Consider the following 24,315-nt stretch of genomic DNA (forward strand, 5'->3'; position numbering starts at 1 on the left):
TGCTGAAATTTCACTTTTTTATGATCATGCTTTGAGGCACAATTGTTTTGAAGCAGCCTTGCCTCATTAAAAAAAACATCCCGGCTCCGTACAACCCTTTTGAGGTGAGGTAACCAAATCCTGTAACCCATTTCGCCTTCTTCACCATATCCCATGAAGAGGCCTTTAATGGACTTCGCATCTAGTTTACTCCTCAACTCAGGTCTAACATGCACAAAAGCTTCGCAACCAAAAATGCATAAGTGATCGTATGAAGCAGGCTTGCCAGACCAAACCTCTTCAGGGATGTCACCTTTCAAAGACATGTGAGGGGATTGATTGCATATGTGACTGCAGTTTTCAAAGCTTCTCCCCAAAATCCATGAGAGAGATTAGCTGTGGACAGCATGCATCTCACCCTCTCACAAAGTGTCCTATTGAATCTTTCAGCCACACCATTAGAAGAGGGGCTGTATGGCACAGTAAGCTCCCTCTTAATGCCCAAGTTTTCTCAAAACTTGTTAAATTCAGCACTTGAGTACTCCCCCCCATTGTCTGTACGCAAGGATTTTAGCTTTCTACCTGTTTGGGTGGTCACAAATGCATGAAATCTCTTAAACGCAGCAAAGGCTTCATCCTTAGACTTAAGCAAATAAACCCAAATTTTCCTAGAATGATCATCAACAAAGGAGACAAAATAACATGCATCACCCATAGACTTAGTAGGCATGCTACATACATCAGAATGTACAAGATCAAGCACACAAGATTTACGAGAGACACCAGAGTAATAAGAACGCTTTACTTGCTTGCCATATTGACATTCATTACAAAAATCAAGCTTTGTGCCTTTAGCATCAAGCTTGTTCAAAGTACAAAGCTTAGAAAGGCCCTTTTGGCTCATATGGCCAAGCCTCTTGTGCCACAACTCTATTTGAGAGTTAATTTCAGCCAATGCAATAAACTTGCCCAACACGGCCTTTCCATGTATGCAGTAAAGTGTCCCTTTCTTTGTGCCCTTTACAATCAGCCTTTAGCCTTTGGTCACTTTCCATGATCCTCTCTCAAACAAGATGCTGTAACCATGCATATCCATCTAACCAACAGAAAGCAGACTCTTCTTGATTCCCGGCACATATCTAACATCATGCAAGACAAGCTCATTTGTGCCATCTATGGAGAGATGCACAATGCCAATACCCTCAATGGAACATGCATGATTGTTTCCAAGGTATACATGGCCACGCTTGCCTACATCAAAAGTAGAGAAACCCTCCTTGATAGGAGTCACATGAAATGAAGCACCGGAATCAACAATCCAAGTCTGGGACAATGCATCATTGATAGTCAACAAAGCATCAATAAGATCACTCTTGGTGATTTGCATGTCCTGTGAATGAACATTTAGAGAGGCATCAAAGTCATAAGCATCATCATCTGACAAAGTGGCACACAAAATGTCCTCTACATCTGACAGCTCCTCAATCACAACACTAGAAGCCACATTGGCCTTCTCTTTGTCCTTTGAGCTATCCTGTGCATCTGCCTTGACTTCCTTCTTCTCTTTCTTTTCGTCTCTGCCATTCTTTTTCCTTTTTAACTCAGCTTTATAGTACCTGCAATCGGGTTTCTTGTGACCTTTCCTACCACATTGATACAAGTCACATCACCCTTGCCTTTGCTTGCATTTCCTCTTTCTTTACTCTTACTCTTACTCCTTTGTGCATAAGCATTCTTCTTTTCTGTCCTGCCTCTAACCATGTTGGCAGAGCTGCCTCCCTCTCCACTTGCTTTCCTCATGATTTCTTCATTCAAGATAGAACCCCTAACACCATCAAAGGTCAAATTGGGGTTATTGGACAACGAAACCACCAAAGTTTCCCATGACTCAGGTAAGGTCATAAGCAAGAAGATAGCTTTTAGCTTATCATCAAAAGGGGGCAAGCCAGAATCCTGTAACTGCGACAAAGTACCATCGAACAATGACAAGTGCTTTGCCGCGCTCTTGGACTTATCTAGTTGCATGCCAACAAGTTTTCGCATCAAGTGCACCTAGTTGACAGGCGTTGTATTTTCATACATTCCCTTTAACTTCTCCTACACATCAAAAGCAGTCGTGAGACCTTTTACATCAATGACGGACTCATCGATCATGGCCATTTTAATGTATGTAATGGCCTTCCTGTTCATGCTAACCCATGCTTCATCCGTCATATTCTGTGGCTTCACCTGTTCAAGTGTCCCTTCGCAATCCTTAAGGAATAGGATTCCCTGAATCCTATCTTTCCAAAGATCAAAACCTGTTCCATCGAACCTCCTAATCTCGAAGAGGTTCTTCACATCCGAAGAAGATGAGGCCATAGTTGCACGAAATAAGAGGGATAATACTCTAAATTTCTGGGCAAAATGCGCAAAAATCGGAGTATAGCCTCACAGAGATGTGCACTACAGCTCCAAATGGTCACATGAGCAATTTGGGGCAAAATAGGTCGATTTGGGCACAAAATTAAATTTCTGAAATTTATGCGCAGGAAATTTCAGCGAGCGGATTTATGCTCGAAAACAACAAATTTAGTTGTTTTTAGTCTCAGAAGACATACATAAGGCTAATACACAGCCTTTAGAAGCATGTAAGCACAAAAGCCTCAATTTGTAGCATCAAAATTGCATGAAATTGAGCCACAAATTGTCATACATTGAAAAAATTTGTCAAATGTGCGTAGATTGCATCAATTTGCACTTTCCCCAGTGTAATCGCACCATAAAACACTTCAAATTGTATTAGAATAGCCCCAATTCCTGAGAGGATCTTTGAAAGGCCAAAATTATGCTCTTAGTTAGCACGTTCTCAAGTATGGAATTATATTTATAGCTTGCAATTAAATTTGAAACTATTCCTTTTCAAGGTAAAAACCTGCGCAAATCTGAAATTTGCTTAAAACACCTATTTTAGGGTTTGTTTTTCGGCAATTTCAGTGTGTAGTTGGGACTTAGCAAAAGTATTCCCATACCTTAATACATCATTTGCAAAACCTGTATTTTGCTGTCATAACCTGTAATTTCTTGTTTTTGACCTAATTTCAGCCTGTTTTGGGTCAATTTGGGTTGCCGGGAGCTCTCTGGTGTCCGGGGACGAGTCCTTTGGTGACGAAATTGCAAAATCTCGCGTGAAAGTTGACCTTCTTGGCTGAAATTCAGCGTTTGCAGGTTTGGGGAACCCTAATCGGGCTCTGATACCAGTTGATGAGCGCGCGGCGGTGTGTGCAAGTGAAAGAGCACGCGAGGAAGTGCAGCGTGTGTGCAGAGAGGGGAGGTGAAGGCCAGCAGGAGAGGAAGCGCTAGCAGAAGAGAGAGGGCACGCTACACGTGAGATGAGGGGAAATGATAAGTGAGTGAATTTACTCACTTGTTCCCTTTATTAAAAGTATAGGACCAATTTATAAGTTAGTGGCCAAGTTCAATGTGAACTTGGCCAAAGGTTAGTACCTTTAAAATATACATTAAAAGGGGGCCATTTGGGCCTTTAACCCAAGAAGAAGTTGGTGGCATATTCTTTGTCTCGAAAACCGTTGGTCTTGGCTATTTTCGTGGATACATCATAGAAGCTTCGAGGAAATGGTCGATCACTACGCCACATATCCAGATTTTGCAGATGTATTCAGTCGAATATAGAATAGGGAGATAGTAGCGGGATATTCCATTCGGGACAGCTATTTGATGAAGAAAACGATGTTCTGTGTCACACAGTTGTTGAGGAAAAAGGTTCTAACTGAATGCCACTGTCTACCATTTACGGGTCACCGTGGCATTGACATCACCTTGAAAGGTGTGGAGCGATACTTCTTTTTGGTCGAGACTCAAGAAGGATGTGGACGATTTTGTACGCAGTTGCTTGGTATGCCAGAAGGTCAAGTTTGATAGGCATAAAGCACAGGATTGTTACAGCCCTTACCCATTTCCACCCGCCCCTCGGAAAGTATTTGCATGGATTTCATTTTTGACTCAAGACATTATCTGGACTGTTATTGACAGATTTAGCAAGCAAGCTCATTTCATTCGAGTGAAGAAAACAGTGAAGCCGGATCACTTAGCGAGACTATTCATTGCCCAGATATTCAGATTACATGGCATGCCTGAGACAATTGTCTCCGACAGAGATCCCCGATTCACGAGTTTGTTTTGGAAAGCTATTTGGGAGAACATTGGCACACAGTTGCAGTTCTCGTCATCTTTCCACCCGCAGACAGATGGGCAATCTGAGATTGTAAACTCAGTCGTACTGGATTTATTGAAATCTTACATTTCTTATCAGACGACTCAATGGAAAACGTTTTTGCCCTTGGTGGAATTTGCCTACAATAACACGATCCACTCTTCGACAGGGAAGGCGCCATTTGAGATTATTGAAGGTGCTACGAAGGATCCACCCTTCCTAAGCACGAAAAATAAGTTTTTTGAATCGGACCAATAGAGGAGGGACTTGGACACAGCTTTTGCCGAGGTTCGGGAGACTTTAAAGAAATCTCAGGAAAGACACAAGAAGATAGCAGGTCGACACCGTCGCGATTTGAAATTTAAAGGAAGATGATTGGGTGCTCTTACGATTCGAGAAGGCACGCTTGAGCAAGAAAAAGGGAAAGGAGCGGCTTTTTCCAAAGCTTAGAATGAGATACTATGGACCTTTCCAGATAAAAGAAAAGATAAATGATGTTTATGGCCTTTGTCTGTTTTGTAGGCGTAATCGAGGGCGATTACGATGCTTTCAAGAGGTGGGTATGTCACAAACATGTGACGTGGCATGGCCTTGGACACACATTACCAAGTGGGGCAGCATAGTGGACACACTCACTGGTTGGACATGCCCAAAAAACGCGGAGGCAATGACACGTGGCAGTTGTACGGCAGCTCCGTGATTTGCCGCGGAAAAAGCGGACATGTTGTACGGAATTCCTGCTTTTGCGTGAGAATTGATGACGTGGCAGCGTATGGAAATCCCAGATTTACGTTGGCTATATTGGGGGTAGCTCTTGGGCTAGTTGCTTTATTTTAGAAGCTTTTGATTACCTCCTTTTGGTGCTCTGCTTTTGGGCATCCCTTGTAACAAATAAGTAAGTGGGTAGGGCCGTCACTTCTTAGAGCATTTGGACGCAGAGTCTGAGAGTGAGAACCCTCCCACTCTTTTGTACTTTGAACACAGATTAATACAAAAAGAAACCGAAAGGGGCGCAGTCTTTGGGGCCAATATCTCTAGGCACACAACTCCGCCGGGCCGTATTGAATCAAGTGTGAATTGTGAATTGTTTTGAAGTGAATTATGTGCTGTGTCGCGATAGAATCTTGACTTGGAGTGTCTAAGTATGTTACATCCAGAGTGCAGATGAGGATTGGCCTCATAGGTCCTTGGCCTTTTGAAGACGTTAATATAACATTTCAATTTATTTCATTTCTCTCTCTTTATGAAAGTGGGTCAGCTTGTAGGAATGTACAGATTTTATCCAAAGTTTAATTGGATAAAGAAATACTGAAAGGGGCGCCAACCTTTGGGGCCAACACGATGTCACTGTTATCTTGGAAGCACTCTAGCTGTCAAACAGTGGTTTGTTTGAAGTGTAATTTCCAGTGGCAGCTTTATTCGTGAAGTTCCATTGTGTCATAAAGTCCAAGTAAAGTTAAACATTGTAAAGATCGGGTGAAAGCTTTAGTCTACTGCCTTGTGGCAGGTGTACGGGCCGGTTTCAACACACATGAGAGAAACTGAAACAACTAGACAAAATCGAGAGAGAGACGACACTGCACGGCGGAGTTCTACGGCATGAAGCACTGGCCCCAAAGACTGGTGCCACTTCTTGTCATTTCTTTATTTATTAAGCCTCGGGAAAGCACAAAGTCTGAGGGTCTTCTCTCTCTGGCAAGCTCCAAGCTAATCTGCTAGGAGAAGAAGGTGTGGCACTCTTTTGAAGGCCTTTGGCCTTGCCCAAAAGCTATTACAAGAAAAGCATAGGTTCTAAAAGCCTTTGGAATCCCAAGAGTTGGCGCCTAGAGGCTGGCCGTACAGGTTGCGTTCGCAATTTGCACCAAAGATCGTGGGTGTCCGTACTATATTACCACGTCAACATGCTTAACGTGATTTGTGCCTAGCTATATTTTAAAAAGGTTTATGGCCCCTCGGTCCGGTTCCACAGTTTGGGACCCTCCACAGCAACCTGCAAGTTAGTTTGAACTTCTTCTGATTCTTTCCTTGGAATTATGCCCCCTTCTGTCCGGCCTTCGTCCTTTAGGCCATGCCACATTATCAATTTGTAATAATAGATACTTTAGGCTTATATTAGAGAAAGCAATTTGCTAAGATAGGAGGAATTTCCTCAGGTCCTAGTGTGGAAGGCTGTCACAAACCAATGACGTGGCAGCCCGGATACACTCACACATACATCCCACTTGGCAGGCCCCTGAATTGTGGTGACAGGCTGACGTGGCAGATTCCGTGAAATGCGGCAGGCTGGTGATGTGGTATATCGTACAGACTTCCGTGATTTGCGCCGTAAGAAGCGGCCAGGGTGTACGGAATTCCAGCTTTTTGCGTTGGCTGAATTCTACGCAAGATTGAGAAGCTTTTGAACAAATTGCTTTATTTTAAGTAGCCTAAGGGCTTTTGATTTTGGGGCTCTGCTTTTGGGCATCCCTTGTAAACATTTAAATAGGTGGGCAGGGCCTCACAACTCAGAGCATCTGGAGGCAGAGCCCGAGAGTGAGAACCCTCCCACTCGCTTGTACTTTGAACACAGATTAATACAAAAAGAAATACTGAAACCGGCCCGTGGTGGGGCAGTAGGCTTTGGCTTTCACCCGAAATTCTTTACTTTAGACACACACACAGAGCACTTTGCAAAGAGAACCTGCGACGGGAATTAACACTTAAGTACACACACGGCTTGGAAACTAGAATGCCCCGAGCAGACGCCGACAACATGTAGGCCCCAAAATTGGCGCCCCTTTCGGTATTTCTTTATTCTTTGAGAGGGTAAATTTACAGAGTAGAGTCCTGGGAATCTTTTGTCTATATCCAACTAGATACCAAATTTCGGCAGCATAACAGTCCCAAAACTTGCGCGAAACCAATTCCCCTGTTGGAACTCTCTTCCACTGGCTTAAACCCTCTGATACTTGCCCAAAAACAGTAAATTCAGCACGCTGTATTTACTGGTTTTTTCCTTGTTTTCAGCCCCAAACAGTCCCCTAACTATCCTCTGCTAGTGGGGCACGATTCCCAATGGTTCTGGCATCCGTATGGCTGAAAAACAGTCAATTTACAATGCATACACAGCGCTGAATACGCACCTATACGGTGAGGTTATGACCCTCACCGGTGTCTACTTTGGAGTAGTAGCTAGCTATCCCTGTTCTTGCTCAAGGAGGCTCTTGCCTCAGCACAAAAGCATGAACCCACACAGCTGTACATCAGTCAAATGAAGAGTCCTCTTGTGGAGCATCACGTAACTGCACGCAGGGGAGAGACAGAGAGCAGTGTGTAGCGTGCATGACATCACTCCTGGCACCACACTGTACATAGAGGGAAAGGAAGCACTCCATAGCTCTTAACTTGTGGTGGCAGGTTCTCAATGAAGCTTCCCCCCAGCATAAATCGAGCGCCCCCTCTGTTGCCCTTGACCTGTAATGCATCTGTGAACAAATAGATGCAAAAAGGGGAAGATTTCCATGGCTGCCAAAACCTGCGTATCACTGAAAACGCAGCAAAAGAGCCCTGTAAACACGCATCTGATGCCTTCCAATGCTGAAAATGAGCTCCTTGGTCCAAGATAAAGTCATGGGAAGCTCAAAAATAGAGAGAAATGGCTGAAAATCAGAGTTAACAGCCTCCAAAACTGCTCCAAAGAGTCAGTTACGAGATCTGTTGTCCCAAACTTGGTAAATTGACAAAAAAGTGCCACTTGGCACTCATACATGCAATTTCTCCGCATTGGGCTTTCTGCTTAAAATCCTCTCAACTGGTGCATCAATTGACTTTGCAGCAGAGTAATAAAATGTTCCCCTGGTCATACCAAAGGCAATGACGCGAACACATTTAACGGCCCAAAATAGCAGTTCCCTAAATTTTAGGAAATGATTCCGTTGGGCTTCCACTGGTCAACTGACCATCTATCCTCATTGGGACCGCATCCAAAAGTGCAATGTGGCCCAACTGTCGGATACTTTCTGTTGGTGATCCCACCTTGACTTTATGCCTTTATTGAGTTCACTTCCTAGTATCCACCAACTTGCTAAGTGCGACGGGGAGACCTACATGATCTTGAACTGAGCCTAGACATCCTTTTACTTTACGAGTTCAACCGGCTTGTACTTTCAAGAAGGGCGGTAGACTTTACTTCAAACCTTGATTTAGCTTTCACTCATCATTAGTCGTCTATTCTACCTGTGCTATAATGACAGAAGAGAGGGGAATGGGATACAGATGCTAGAATGCATATGTATGCGAGTCAGACACTAGATTGGCCCCTAAACAGGCGCCCCTTTCGGTATTTCTTTATTCTTTAAAAGAGGGGATAAAAGCTGAGGTACCCTACAAGCTGCCCTGCACAATCTGGGCTGAATACCATATGTTCTGGCCCGATTTTGGCAGCATAACTGTATTAGGACCCTTCACAATCAGTATCCCCACGCATTAGATGACTTTCCCGACGCATATGGACACTTTGCAAAACCTGGCGAGAATCTGCAGCAGGCTGAATTCTCTGTTTTCTGCCCCGAAAATGCTCCAGATCACTTGTACAACGGTCCCCTCGCGTCCCCGAACCTCTTGGGGGTATAAGGGTCCGTTTAGGGCCAAAACCCTAAACCTGCAAAAATACACAGCAGGCTGTAATTCAATGTTTTGGGTTCCGTTTCGCGTGCTGGTCGCATCCGTAGCAAGTCCTCGAGCTCCCACACCTATAGGGTTACGTGCCCTTTGAATCGGACAAGATTTCGCACGTGAAACCTCTCCGAATTCACTTGTACCTGCGGGGGATTAGCCGCTAGCTAATCTAGTACCTGTGCAAGAGGCTCTTGCCTCGGCAATCGCGCATGAACCCACTTAATTGTACATGGTCAATCTGATGAGCCCACTAGAGGGGCATAACCATAAAGAATAGGGGAGAGAGAGAGCAGTGAGAGGTGTGCAGGTCATGACATCCTGCACCTCATTGTACATAGAGGGTAAGCCAGCACTCCATTGAAGCTTTCCCACCTGTGACAGCACTCAAAAACGAGCTCACAGCTGAAAATCACGTTTTTGCCTTCTCTTTAAGTAGTAAACTGGCCTCAGAGTGCCAAGTGTCACTCATTTGTGCATTTTCCCGCTTTAGACCCTCGGGTCTAAAAATATCTCACCTGCAGCCTCTGTTGACTTGGCCACAGAGTAACAAAATGATCCCCATGTCAAACTGCACGTAATGACGCGAATACATTTTGCCGTCCAAAAATAGCAGTCCCTAAAATTTAGGAGTTTCTCCCATTACATTCTGCTAGGTCATTTGACCCTCTTTGTACACTGCGGCCACACCAGAACTGAAATGTAGCCTATGTAGCAAAGGATTCCGCTTTGGCTGGCCAATGACCCCACTTTGGCTTACCATAGTCCTTGTCCAACCTTAGTGCTCTTTAGCCGTCAGGCGTGAACTCTCTCTGAACAGTTCCACACTGGCTATGCAATGCAGGGCAGTTAGATTTCTAGAGGGGTGTTTCCAAAAGGTAAAACAAACGAAATTCCCCAAAGAAAGAGAAAATAAACAAAAATGGAATTGCCACTGGCTGGGGACAGTTCCAATGCCGACCAACTTCCCGTCTGCGGGGGTGAAACTACCGTTCACATTGGCCATACAATGTCCGACCATTTGCAACTTCAAAAAGAGGGTCTCAAAAATTAATTAAAAATCATTGGAAAGAAACCAACAACTAAGGTTAGCGGTTGCCACGTCCTCGTGACATACCCTCCTCTTGAAATTGCAAACGTCCTCGATTGGATACCATAAATACATGCCGTAGATGATCTTGTGTGGTAAGCACCCTTTTATCATCGCATGTATCCGCAAGAAAGACTGTCGAAACATATGTACAAATGACTTAATGAGACCTTTGTACTTTTGTCAAACTGTACACTGCTATTGCACTGAATCCATATGTACATTTGATGTGCTAGCTCTATCATTACCGCTCCTTTGCACACGTTGGGTTGGGGCATAAGTAGGTTGTAACCCAAAGGCTTCAAGGTAAAGCTGCAATACATTTGGTGACTCTGACAGTTCATGCTCTTCCATCCACTTTGCATCCAAAGGTGGATAGTTCTTGAACTTCACCACATAGCATCTTGCAACCTGTCCCTTAACTTTTTACATGTGCAAATGCAAACGAGCATAATTCCACAACATTGACGTATCACCCACGACCAAGCAAGCTCAAATTTCAAGATGATTTACCAATGCGTCATAGAATCCAAGCAATCGCCTCAGAGAATCGGCAAGCAGCGTGTCACCTGGCAGACCCACATCACTCCCGCAAGAGATCTAGTGGCCAATCTACCACCGTGAGACCTCTCCCTATCTCATCTTGGTTCATACTTGCAAACCCTAAAAACGCAGCAGAAAATCAGCCCTAATATGACCACTTTTTGGCAGGGCAAACATGCGGAATTTCCTGTCTGTCCTATGAAGAGAAAACCTCTTCCTTGGTGTCATTTGTCCTGTCAGTCATAGTGTAATTCCAAGTTCCTGTACTCTGTGTCTTTACCCAAAACAACCGAGGCTCACTTCTTGAGGAAAAAGTGATTGATATCTCGGCAATGGAACCTTGAAACCGGCCCGTGGTGGGGCGGTAGGCTTTGGCTTTCACCCGAAATTCTTTACTTTCGACACACAAATAGAGCACTTTGCAAAGAGAACCTGCGAGACGGGAATTAACACTTAAGTACACACACGGCTCGGAAGCTAGAATGCCTCGAGCAGACGGCGACAACCTGTAGGCCCCAAAATTGGCGCCCCTTCAAAAAGAGGGTCTCAAAAATTAAACAAAAATCATTAGAAGAAACCAACAACTAAGGTTAGCAGTTGCCACGTCCTCGTGACATACCCTCCTCTTGAAATGGTAAACGTCCTCGATTGGATACCATAAATACATGCCGTAGATGATCTTGTGTGGTAAGCACCCTTTTATCATCGCATGTATCCGCAAGAAAGACTGTCGAAACATATGTACAAATGACTTAATGAGACCTTCATACTTTTGTCAAACTGTACACTGCTATTGCACTGAATCCTTATGTACATTTGATGTGCTAGCTCTATCATTACCGCTCTAGGCACGAAACTCTATCGGGCCGTCTCGAATTAAAATTGTGAACTTTGATCTCTTTTGAAGTGAATCTTTGCTGTGTCACGGTAGAATCTTGACTTGGAGTGTCCAAGTTTGTTAGGTGGTATCAAAACACGGATGATTTCTTTGCTATGGGGAAATCCGATCCTTTTCACGCGGCACTTATGGATTCCAACAACGGACAATTGACTTACTCTGCATCGAGGGATGCCAGAAGAGATCACGAAGAAGATTCTCACGAAGAGTACGGCCCGCCTAGGCCTACTCACGCGGAGATTGAAGAGATGGAACGTCGACAATTGGTTGACGATGTGACAAAGATGATGATCAATCTTGCGAAGGATCGGAAATTTGCCAAATTTTTGACTCAGATGTCCTTCCACGAGGTGTACTCCCAGTGGCAGAAGTCCATAGAACCACACCTCAAACCGGCACTCAAGAAACCTTCTACTCTGAGGATGTTTACAGAGCACGAATTGGAAGAGGTGGTTGATACATGAATTACCCAGCTTTTTGACGCGAACAACAAAGCCAAAAAGCACGACAAAAAGCAGAAGAAGGGAACCGACTTTCCGGGTTATGCGATTTGAAGGAGTAGCCAGTTCTTCTTCTTCTTCTTCGTCTGACAGTTCTTCTAGCTCTTCTGACTCGAGCGAAGAAGACAGGAAAGGGAAAAAGCGAAGCAAAAAGCAAAGCTTCGGAAAGGGCAAGAAAAAGGTGAAGAAGCCTAAGTTTCGCCCAGTTTCTGACAGTTCTACAGAGGACTCGTCTTCAGATAGTTCGGACATTGACGATCATAGATTTTATGGAGAGAAGAAGCATTTTTATAAAGCCAACCAATATGACTTTCTTGGACTTCCTCCAAGGCCAACTTCATTTCACCTGAATTGGCGTCGCGGCTCGAGATTACATCCGATTGGATGGGACCACAAGCAGAGGCAGTTCTAGCGGCACCCGGCAGGGACATGGCCATTACACCTGTCATTGGCGAACTTTCGTTGCATTGTCGGGGGTATTTGGGGCACACGAGGACTTCTTTATAATGCCCTTGGAAGGTTGTGATGTTCTCCTCGGAGTCCCTTGGTACCATAAGAACAATACCGTGGTCGAATATTGGGCGAAGAAAGTGACATTGACTATTGAAAAGGGCGGAACCATTATACTTGATGTGAAACATAAGGGCGAATCTGTCCCCATTGTATCGGCTTCGGTCGTTTCGAAATTAATGAAATACTGTCTGCTTGTTTACTCGATCTTTTTGAAAGAGTTGAATGATGAACATAGGACAAATATGTTTGAACTTGATAAAGAATGCCAAGATTTTCTCCACACATGCCAATTGCTTTTCTGAGGGCCTGTCAGGCGAGTTGCCACCAGCTCGTCCTGAGGATCATACCATTCATTGATACCTGGAAGCACTCCACCGAACCGGCCACCTTACCATGTGAGCCGAGCCCGGAATGAAGAGATTATGAACCAAGTGAAAGACCTCTTGGAAAAGAGTCTTATCCAGCTGAGTACTTCACCTTACTGCTCTCCGGTGTTGGTTTTGAAGAAAGACGGATCTTGGAGAATGTGCATTGACTATAGAGCTCTCAACAAAATCACCATCAAGAACAGATTTTTGATTCCTAGGATCTATGATATTCTTGACTGACTACAGGGATCCTGTCACAAGGCGGGCACCACGTGCCAATAGAAAAGAACAGATTGAACAACTTTAAGCACTTCAAATAACAACTGAACTGAAATGGAGAGAGAGAGACGACACGCAACACGGAGTGGCGGAATTCCACCCCAGAGAGTATTGGCCCCAAACCTTGGCGCCCCTTTTGGTATTTCTTTATATTGCATCAACACAGTACAAGCCGGTACTCCAGACTCTGCACCTTCGTACTGAAGCATGCCAGAGAATGAGCCCTAGCCTCATATTTAAAGGCCCTTGGCCTGAAAAGCAATTATAGTAAAAAGCCTTTAAAACTCAAAAGCTTCTGGTTCAAAAGCAAAGCCAAAAAGTTGCCAGCGTAAATCATGGAAATCCGTACAACCTGCCACGTCGCAAAACGCATAAATCTGTCCTTAGGGTTAGGGTTAGGGTTTCTGCAGTTTTAGGGTTTCTGGCAGCAGAAATTAGGGTTTGCAGGTTTTAGGGTTAGGGTTTCCAGAATTAGGGTTTCAACAGTTAGGGTTTCTGGCAGAAATTAGGGTTTGCAGGTTTTAGGGTTAGGGTTTCAGCAGTTAGGGTTTCTGCTCTCGGGCAACCACGTCATCACTCTGTGACACTTCTTCTGTTGCTTGTTCTTCTTAGGGTTTAGGCCCTCGACCGATAGCTCTGTTCTTCAGTAGGTCGACACGTCAGCAGTTTGTTACATCTCTCCTTCTTGAAAGAGAGTAATCGTCCGCGATTACAGCATATCTGCAAAACAACTCAAGTTAGTTCAAAAATTTTCGAGGGTCATTCCAAGGGACATTCCGAGGGACCATCAGTTTGCTCTTTTTATTAAGGAGTTAGCTTCTCCTTTCTACTCTTTTGATCAAGGAGTTAGCTGCTCCTATCGGCTGTTTTGATCAAGGAGTTAGCTTCTCCTTTCGTCCAGATCGGAACTCTTGATATTCCGGCGTAGTAAAATTAGCCATCACACCCAGACCGTACTGATCTTCCTTGGGTGTCTTGATGCACTAAAATTACATACCCAGGCAAATCTCATCCAATTAGAAATATTCAGTGGTTGGCACATCACAATGCAACACAAATGCTCACATATGCATGTTACAAGACATAGAAACATAAAGCCGCCGATGAACACTTCCCCCGCAAATAACCATCCAGGTCCGGGCCATGAGCTGTTCAACGACTCCCTCATCACTCCTCCCGCAAATAACCTAAAAAGGTCCGGGCCATGAGATATAGAGGCCTTTTACAACCAAACGTCCCCCAGACCGCAGCCTGCGTCGTTTGGAGGTGCTGAGAGTAACCACTGCTCAGACTTCTTAATACTCCTCCCGCATAACCATCCAGGTCCGGGCCATGAGTAACAACAACAATACTCCCCCCGTAAATAACCACAAGGGTCCGGGCCATGAGTAACAACAACACTTTTTCAATCATTCAATACTCCCCCCGCAAATAACCACAAGGGTCCGGGCCATGAGTATGAACAAGCATTCTCAAACATAATTTCTCACTACTCCACCCGGGAGTAAAATCACCAATCATTGAAACCAGTATTAAAACCAGAGTCAAACAATTCAAATCGGCACGAAGACAGGTTCAAAACAGATACCATCCATTTCAAACAAATTCCAAACAGGATCACCAAACAAGCTCAAACAGAACTCAAACTTAAAAAGCAATCTCGACATCAATCGAGCTCGAAAAGTCGACTAACTTTCCATCCTGAAACCTATACAAAAAATCAGGGTTAGGTTTCTTCCATAAGATTGTAGCCGAGCACGGCATGGTCCATTAGCTCTTGGACAGACAGTGTTTCTTTGGCGGCGATGGTAGTCCCAAGATAGCAATCACACTGGATCTCCTGCTTGTGAAGAGACATCTACTGGGAGATATCGAGAAATTCCAAGTTATAATCTGCTAGGGTTTCTATGGCAAGCATTTCAGGATACCCCACTCTGCCAGAAGTTGCACTCCGAAGGAAGATGTTAGAAACCATATAACTTCGGGCAAGTTTTTTTTTTCTTTAAAGCTTGCCAAGTACTTAGAGTATGCTGCTTGGTTTCTGTAGACATCAACATCTGCATGACACTGCTTCTGAGAAAAACAGTGACTTGAAACAAATCTGGATCATTCTCTTGCAAGTGATCTTCATTGGCTTATGCCCTGTAAGACTGCGGTGAAGACGGGAGCGTGCCCGATGCGCGATGAAGTAAGGGTGGGAGTGGCTAATAAGTCCAGGTTTGAGGGCGAAGATATCCTTGAATAAAGCTTGTCTGCTCTTTTGTGGGACCGGTATGCTTTCAGAAAAGCACACGCCTGATGCTCTGATACCACTGTCACAAGGCGGGCACCACGTGCCAATAGAAAAGAACAGACTGAACAACTTTAAGCACTTCAAATAACAACTGAACTGAAATGGAGAGAGAGAGACGACACGCGACACGGAGTGGCGGAATTCCACCCCAGAGAGTATTGGCCCCAAACCTTGGCGCCCCTTTCGGTATTTCTTTATATTGCATCAACACAGTACAAGCCGGTACTCCAGACTCTGCACCTTCGTACTGAAGCATGCCAGAGAATGAGCCCTAGCCTCATATTTAAAGGCCCTTGGCTTGAAAAGCAGTTATAGTAAAAAGCCTTTAAAACTCAAAAGCTTCTGGTTCAAAAGCAAAGCCAAAAAGCTGCCAACGTAAATCATGGAAATCCGTACAGCTTGCCACGTCGCAAAACGCAGAAATCTGTCCTTAGGGTTAGGGTTAGCGTTTCTGCAGTTTTAGGGTTTTTGGCAGCAGAAATTAGGGTTTGCAGGTTTTAGGGTTACGGTTTCCAGAATTAGGGTTTCAACAGTTAGGGTTTTTGGCAGAAATTAGGGGCTAATACATCTGAGGACCAAAGAGATTGCCACAGAGATGGGTTCAGAGGATAATTCCAAAACCTTGCGAAAGAGCAAGGGTCTGCAATATACAAAAAAGTAAATGAGGCTATGACTACTTATTGTAGTAAGTAATACAATATTTGGCCTTTCTTGCCAGAAAAGGTCGGGTTCTAATTGCTAAGGAATTTTTTGGAGTGTAGTCTTTTAGGTAAAACTTAATCTGCTCTAGAATCCTTGTATGATTCTCAGGGTTGTGTTTTACTTTCATGCGGGCTGTCATTCTAAAGTGTTTTTGATCCTGAAAGGAAATATGTTAGGGTTTCTGCTCTCGGGCAACCACGTTATCACTCTGTGACACTTCTTCTGTTGCTTGTTCTTCTTAGGGTTTAGGCCCTCGACTGATAGCTCCGTTCTTCAGTAGGTCGACACGTCAGCAGTTTGTTACAGATCCTCTTGTTTCAACAGGATCGATTTGAAAAGCGGATATCATCTGATCCGAATCGCGCCGGAAGACGTCTACAAGACAACTTTTTGGACAACCTTCGGTTTATTCAAATTTTTGGTGATGCCTTTTGGCCTTACCAATGCTCCAGCAACCTTTAACCGAACGATGGACAGGATTTTCAAAGAGTACAGATCTTTTGTGGGCACTTTCTTTGATGACATTATTGTCTTCTCCAAGTATGAGGCAGAATATAGTGAACATTTGCTACAGGTCTTTCAAGCATTGCGAGATCACAAGTTGGTGATTAATGCAAAGAAGAGTGAATTTTGCCTATCAGAGATACACTTTTTTGGGACACATCGTCTCAGTAGCAGGAGTGCAGATGGACCCGGCCAAGATTGAGAGTATTCGTGATTGCCCCAATTTGAGAATGTCCATGAAGCTAGAAGCTTCTTGGGCTTATGTTCTTACTACCGATAGTTCATTAAAAAATTTGCAGAGGTTGCTTTCCTTTTGCATATTTTGAAAGGACTCCCTTTCTCGTGGGGACCCACAGAGGTGATTGCCTTTCAGACATTGAAAGACAAATTGACTACAGAATCAATTTTGACTTTGCCGGATTTGCAAAAGTCATTCGAAGTATATTGTGATGCTTGTGGTCGTAGTTTAGGTGCGGTCTTAATGCAAGAAGGCCATGTGATTGCCTATGAGAGCCGATTGTTTTCAAGGCCGGAATTGACAACACAGATTTATGAGATAAGAGCTTTTGGCAGTGTCACAAACTGTTGACGTGTCAAAGCCTTGAAGAATGGAGCCAACTTACAGAAGCCGGCCGAGGGGCGTAAACCCTAAGAAGAACAAGTAACAGAAGAAGAAGTCCTACCAACCTATGGGGACCCCCTCCGATGGGGCCCGAGAGACAAAGGAAATAAAATAAAGCAAGACCCACACAAAAGTTAATGAAATGACAGATTTCTGAAAATTGCACTGACACGATGACGTGGCAGGCTGAACGGATTTCCGCGTTTTGCGCTGATTGCTGTACAGATTTCCGTGATTTGTGTTGGCAGCTTTTTGGCATTGCTTTTGGACCAGAAGCTTTTGTGTTTGAAGGCTTTTCATGTAAAACTGCTCTTGGTGTCTAGGGCCTTTAAATATGAGGCTAGGACTCATTCTCTGGCATGCTTCCTGGAGAAGATGCAGAGTCTGGAGTACCGGCTTGTACTGTGTTGATGCAATATAAAGAAATACCGAAAGGGGTGTCAAGGTTTGGGGCCAATACTCTCTGGGGTGGAATTCCGCCACTCCGTGTCCCGTGTCGTCTCTCTCTCTCTCTCAATTCAATTGTTATTGAAGTGTTATAAGTCTGTTCAGTCTGTTCTTTTCTATTCGCACGTGGTGCCCGTCTTGTGACAATGGTATCAGAGTATCAGGCGTGTGCTTTTCTGAAAGCATATCGGTCCTACAGAAGAGCAGACAGAGCTATTGGCATTTTATTTGAGGTATCTTCGGTCCTCGACCCCGGACTTATTAGCCACTCCCACCCTTACTTCATCGCGCATCGGACGCGCTCCCGTCTTCATCGCTTTGTCTTACAGGGCATAAGCCATAAAGAATCCAAGAGTTGGAATTCATGGATTCAACAGAATATTTGCAGTTTCTGCTCAACGAACTTCACGACATTCTTTCGCGTCATCCTCAACAGAATCTTCCGATGCTGCAAAGTTTTCAACAAATTTTGAACTATATGTTACCCCCTCTGATGGCCTAGGTGGTACCTCCTCCTCCGGCATTAGAAAGTACGAGAGCTTCCAACCGGCAACCTTCTCAGTCGTCTGTTCTGATCGGGCGAGTTTTGAGGAATATGGTGCAACCATCTGACCCTGATCCGGGTTAAATTCAAGAATTCTATCCCACATTGGATGTGAAGTGGATGGAGGAGGACTTGGCAGATACTCCTCAGATTGTGAACCTATATCTTGAAGCATTCGGCTTAGCATAGTCTACTCTGATAGAACCCCGATTTTAGCATGGGAGAATCTAGTGCAGTGGGTATGCACAAGAGGGGAGTCACTCCACTCTTTTGTCAACAGATTGCCCCGATACCTTGATTTGATATAGAGTCGTTGATGTCCCTTTGGGTTTCAGGGATACTGTTGAGCTTACAATATTCTTTTGTATGACTATATGAACTGGAATTCCCGATAATGAAAATGGTACTGATTGATTTGTAGTGAACTTGTTTGAGTGCAGGAACTGATAGACGAAATGACTGCAGCATTTCGGTTTGATAAATCTCTATAGAAATGATCGCAATAAGGATTAATCAATCGGGCATGTGAGAGGTCCCGACTGGATCTGGATGTGATTGCTAAATACGTTGCCGATTAATCACGATTTGAGATTGTTGAATGTGATTTGCCATGTGATGTCGTGTGATGTCCTATGATGTCCTGTGATGTGACTGTCGATTGGTACATGTGCGATATGTGTTGTTCCTAGTGCGTCGGTACTAACAGTCAATGTCTGCAAAGATAGGGACTGCAGGAATTACGTTTGATTGTTTGGTTCGTGTGCTTGCAAACTTTGTTCCGAGTAAGAAAGGTACTGTTGAAGTACCTAGTTCTACACCCACTATTGGGCACTGACGACGTTAGTGGGGATGTCGTGGTATTTAGTCAATACTATGCATGATGGAGCTGATGGTTATATTGTCTTGTGGGTGACTACCATGGGGCTATACCTTGCACTTTCCTTCAAGGGTGAATCTGGGCTTATCCTGGATTCATCTAGGTATATTTTCTTTTTTGTGTGTGTGTGTGTGTGTGTGTGGCCTGGGGGAGGGGGTTTGTCTTGCAAAATGAAAGCAAAATCGAATTTTAGTACTAAGGAATATAGAAATAGACTCGTAAAGAGCAAGTTTGTTAAGAGGAGAATCAAATAGAGAAGAGAGAATAGATACTAGGTTGAGAACTAGAAGATGGGTTGTTCGTGGGGGGTGTTGGGGGGGGGGGGGGGGGGGGGGGGGGGGGGGGGGGGGGGGGGGGGGGGGGGGGGGGGGGGGGGGGGGGGGGGGGGGGGGGGGGGGGGGGGGGGGGGGGGGGGGGGGGGGGGGGGGGGGGGGGGGGGGGGGGGGGGGGGGGGGGGAGGGTCCACCACAAAATGGAAGCATAATGGAATTTTAGCACTCAAGAGGAATATAGAAATAGACGTCTAAAGAGCCAGTTTGTTAGGGAGAATATAATAAAGAGAGAATCAATACCAGGTTGAGGACTAGGGCTTGATACCCAGACTCCGTTCTGAAACTTTGAAGATCTTAACCCGATATGAGGGTATGGCAACCTTATGAGTTCTTCGTGGACTCTGTATGGGAATCTTGATCTTGATAGTGCTTGGGGAGTCCTCTTGCTAACTAGATCTTGAGCAAAACTTCCCTACTCTAAAGATCTTAACCCGATACGAGGGTATGGCAACCATTTGAGTTCTTCTTGGACTCTGCCCGGGAATTTCGAGGCCGACACCTTCTACTACTATTATGAGATACGGGGACGTTTCCATTGCTTATTCAGAGAGGGTTTCGGTCCTTTCTCGAAGGTTATGAGTTATGAGGATTAGAGACGTCTTGGGCTATATCTATTTGAGCTACCAAGATATAGAGACACTTGACTGGGGAGAGCTAGAGAGAGACAGTCCCAAAGACAGATTACAGGTTTCTTTTCACTAGATATGGGACAGCCAGAGGAGCAGCCATCACTGCAAAGCTCGGCCCACACTCATCCGACCACTAACGGGACTCTCATCGACCGAGCGCTAGAGCTACGGAGATCGAGACGGCCACGATTGAGGAGAGGGGCTACATAGCATCGACGGAGATTACACAAGAAGATTCGAGCCATACTCTCTCGACATCGAGAGCACAAATGAGGATGGATTGTAGTAGTATTTTTGTTCTGTTTCTTCTGTACCCAGACATGGTATCAGATTCACTATTTTGTAACAGATTGGTGTCCCAAGACGGGCACCACGTGCCAATAGAAAAGAACAGACTGAACAATTTTAAGCACTTTAAATAACAATTGAACTGAAAGAGAGAGACGACACGCGACACGGAGTCGCAGAATTCCACCCCAGAGAGTATTGGCCCAAGACCTTGGCGCCCCTTCCGGTATTTCTTTATATTGCATCAACACAGTAAAATCCGGTACTCCAGACTCTGCACCTTCGCCAGGAAGCATGCCAGAGAAAGAGCCCTAACCTCATATTTAAAGGCCCTAGGCCCCAAAAACAGTTTATAGTAAAAAGCCTTCAAACTCAAAAGCATCTGGTCCAAAAGCAAAGCCAAAAAGCTGCCAGCGTAAATCACGGAAATCAGTACAGCTTGCCACGTCATCAGCCAATGCAAAACGCGGAAATCCGTACAGCGTGCCACGTCATCATACCAGCGCAATTTTCGGAATCTGCCACTTCATCAGCAGCGGGTCCTGCTTTATTTTAATCTTTATGTCACTTGGGGCCCCATCGGACGGGGTCCCCATAAGTTGGTAGGACTTCTTTTGTTACTTGCTCTTCTTAGGGTTTAGGCCCCTCGGCCGGCATCTGTAAGTTGGCTCCATTCTTTAGGCTTTGACACGTCGGCAATTTGTGACAATTGGTCTCATAGGTCATTTTAGCCTTTTGAAGACGTTAATATAACATTTCATTTTATTTCTGGAGAGGGGAACCTACAAAACACAGAAGTGGTGAAGCAAATCTAACCAGATAACATTCTCTAAAGTCGACTATTGATGTGGAAGCACCTAGGATGGAAAAGCTTCCCATTGTTTTGCGCTTACTATTGATTTGGGCATCCCATGATGCTTGGAATTTGGGGCAGAAAATTTTTAGCAGAGTGTCAGAGATGCCATCAATCAGCAATTTCCGCTTTCATGTCCAAAAATATATAGGGTGAGAGATTTTCATATTTTGCCACTAGAGGATGTGATATATTGCTGAGGATATCTTGATTCATACCCATTTCACTCTTTTGTCCATCTGTTCCCTTTTTCTCCTCTTTATTGTCTTAGGCAAGAAACATCATTGTGCTTGTATTTGATATTCATGAAATTTTGTTTTTATGGGTTTTTTTTCAACAGACAGTATTCAACTTTGATATCATATCTGCATTATTGCCAAGGAACGATTGATCCTGACCTTTCGTTGCCAGTTATGAGGGCACTCTTGCTGGAAGGTCAGGATGGAGAACAAGAGAGAGACCTTGAAAAGGTACCATTTTCTTGATTGTTTAAGCTTGTGAGACATTTTTTATGGTCTCTGATAGATAGAGTGTGCGGTTGGCAGCTTGACAAAGAGCAGGCGGAGCTGCAAAAAATTAACCTTGCAGCCGTCAAAACCGATGTTGTTTCCCTGATAAATGTGGTGTGAAACCCTTATTCTGTTTTGTTATCAATATCATGTCAAAATTTAAGTCCATGGAGGCATGCTTCTAACAGTGACCTTACCTGAATGCCAGTTATTAACAGTTGGTGTGTGTTTGTACAGCTGACAAAGGACCTTTCGCAAGGGAGTGAGATGGGTAAGGCTATGGCCTGCTATGCGCTGGATGCTTTGCTAGGCATTGACAGTGATCTAATCATTCTTAGCCAGCTGCAAAATAGGGGTTTATTGCAGGCTTGCCTAGTTGACGTTAGTACGAACTCATACCAGGTGACATGGCATGGATGCTTTTTTCCTTCATTTATACTGTAAAATGCTTTGAAGAGAGAATGCTTATGTAGTCTTTCAATGATGTCAGGCAGTGCTACTCCCATCTCCTGCCTCTGTAAGACGTCTCTACACACTTGAGGCTGAGCTAGCTTTGCTACTTCGAGTTGGTTATCAGAACAAGAAACGAGGAGCGCAGACATTGTTTGCGATGGGAGTGCTGCAGCATCTGACCTCTTGTAGAGCCATTGATGTTCAACTTTCGGTTTGTGTCGTGCATCCAGCTTCTTTTGTCTATTGAATGCGAAGGGAAACGAACATTTTCTGTTTCCTTGCAATTCAGGAAGATGCAAAATGGGAGCAAGTTGTAAAGTCTGGAACTGGGCTGCGTTCACAACATGATAGGCATCATCAGATTGTGTCACCTGTTCTGCGGATTGTGCTGTGTTTGGCTACTCTGATTGATCCTGAAAGTGCTACAGAAAAGGTTTTTGCATTGACAGTCTGAGTCTGCATGCTATGTAGTCATCAAAGTGTTTAATGTGTATTGCCTGGTGAGTATTTTGTAATCACTGTCTGTCTATTTTGATCAGGGTGGCGATGAGGTAACTTCAGAGATACTTGAATTTGTAAGGGGCCATCATGGGCTTTTTGCACGAATTCTCAGAGATGACAAGTCGGGAGTACAGCTGGACGATTTGGAAGAGCTTGATCTTGTCACCGCAATTCTTAGCAAGGTTACTGTATAAGCAGCCTTTCACCCGCTAGAACTTTTGTTTTTCTTTTTCTTTCAAAATTTTGGCACCAGAATTGGGAATGGTATGACTATCTTTGCGTCTATATGTAGCCGAGTCTTATGGACCTTGATGTATAGGCGCCTGTTAATTTTGTAAGCTTATGTTTGGTTTAGTGTTGAAAAAGAAATCCGGCACCTCTTTGTCTGTAAATTCTCTTGTTGTAGTAAGAAAAATATATTTGTTCGACAGTTCTTGAATAAGCCTGCAATTTGGTGGGTCATTCTTCGTGTCTGTTTTCAACTTTTGTATGTTGTATCTGCTCATACTGTTTAGCAAGTTCCCACATTTGAAGCTGATTTGTACAGTTTTTCTGGACATTGTAACAAAATATATCTTGCATACTATCTTTAATAGGAGAATGCAAACATGTTAGTAGCAATGCGTTCTTCGGCTTAATGTGAGCATTGTTTGTGCTCTGAGACTTTCTCTATATAAGTGCAAGAAGCTTGTGTCAGTAGCATGACATAAAGGGAGCGAATATTGGGGTGCTCCTCACCAGTATTTAGCAGATTCTTGTTTTGAGTTATTAACATGATCTAAAACATCTGCATTTCCTGCAGGTTTGGCATTTAGGGACAACAGATGAGTGGGGCTTTAGCCAAGCTCTTTACAATCTAGCATCTGTGTACTTTATTCAAGAAGGGGAATCCAAAAACAGATTTGTATGCTATGTTTCAGAGGCAAAACGGTTTACAATCCTTGCACCAGGAGCCCTAGAGGTGGGTGGATTTTTGCTAGGTGTTTTTGCAGTCGGTGCAAATTATAAACATCTTTTCTTGCCCATGCATTTTCAGGTAACTTATCTTTTTTGCTTTACCCAGGTTACTAGAAGAATGGAACTTCTTCTCGCACGTGTGCGCTGCAACCTAATATCTTTCCTTTTTTGTATGGTGGCTAAGCAGGGCATGCGTTTCCACATCTCCGATCCAATCGTGAGTAGTGTCAGTCGAAACTGCTAACAATCATGATTGCACACTGTCAGTAATGCATGGGTGTCTATCCACTCGTTGACTCCCCGCCTGTGTGCATGCACATGTGCACACACGCAGTCACACACTCAGACATTTTTTGGAAAAGCGACTGTTCTATCATAGGTCTATAAAATCCAGAGTGAAGTGTGTGCATGATCCATGTGCTCACATGCCCTTGCATACGTGTGCATCCTGAATTGATTAGACAATGGAGACATTGAGACTGACTAAACACACATGCTTAAGTAAAAAAGGTTTGTCAGATGAGTTTTTAATCCACAACATTGTGTGCATGCCACAGCTGAGTTCTGGGAGCCTTCTCGCAAGTCAATTTAGCTTGGGGAGGCACCGGCAGCCTACGCTAAGTTTGATAGCCAGCCTGTTAGAGCAGTGCTTCTCGGATTTAGAGGCAGCCACTGAGGAAAGGTCATTACTGTTGGCTAAGGTAACACGGTTTCTGGCATTTCATGTTTCTTGACATCTTGGTCATTCTCATGTTAAGCTACCCAGAT

The 24,315-nt window shown here is 44.3% G+C and overlaps 1 protein-coding gene across 5 annotated transcripts in view; it reads left to right on the forward strand.

Annotated features, from left to right (window-relative positions):
* The window catches only part of EMB3142 (nuclear pore complex protein (DUF3414)), a 108,992-nt gene that overhangs the window by 68,325 nt on the left and 16,352 nt on the right, over positions 1 to 24,315 (forward strand). For all 5 annotated transcript variants that reach the window (XR_015189491.1, XM_086522340.1, XM_086522313.1 and 2 more), the window contains 9 exons: positions 21,468 to 21,597; positions 21,673 to 21,750; positions 21,874 to 22,038; positions 22,127 to 22,300; positions 22,379 to 22,522; positions 22,629 to 22,772; positions 23,393 to 23,551; positions 23,654 to 23,764; positions 24,105 to 24,248. Coding sequence is in view for 4 of the 5 variants with exons in the window: in XM_086522340.1 (XP_086378466.1) it covers positions 21,468 to 21,597; positions 21,673 to 21,750; positions 21,874 to 22,038; positions 22,127 to 22,300; positions 22,379 to 22,522; positions 22,629 to 22,772; positions 23,393 to 23,551; positions 23,654 to 23,764; positions 24,105 to 24,248 (1,249 nt within the window). In the remaining variant the exon portion in view is untranslated. The remainder of the gene's footprint in view (positions 1 to 21,467; positions 21,598 to 21,672; positions 21,751 to 21,873; positions 22,039 to 22,126; positions 22,301 to 22,378; positions 22,523 to 22,628; positions 22,773 to 23,392; positions 23,552 to 23,653; positions 23,765 to 24,104; positions 24,249 to 24,315) is intronic.

The sequence above is a fragment of the Adiantum capillus-veneris genome, chromosome 1 (genome assembly GCF_014529385.1).
Source record: "Adiantum capillus-veneris isolate H3 chromosome 1, ASM1452938v2, whole genome shotgun sequence".
Taxonomy (NCBI): domain Eukaryota; kingdom Viridiplantae; phylum Streptophyta; class Polypodiopsida; order Polypodiales; family Pteridaceae; genus Adiantum; species Adiantum capillus-veneris.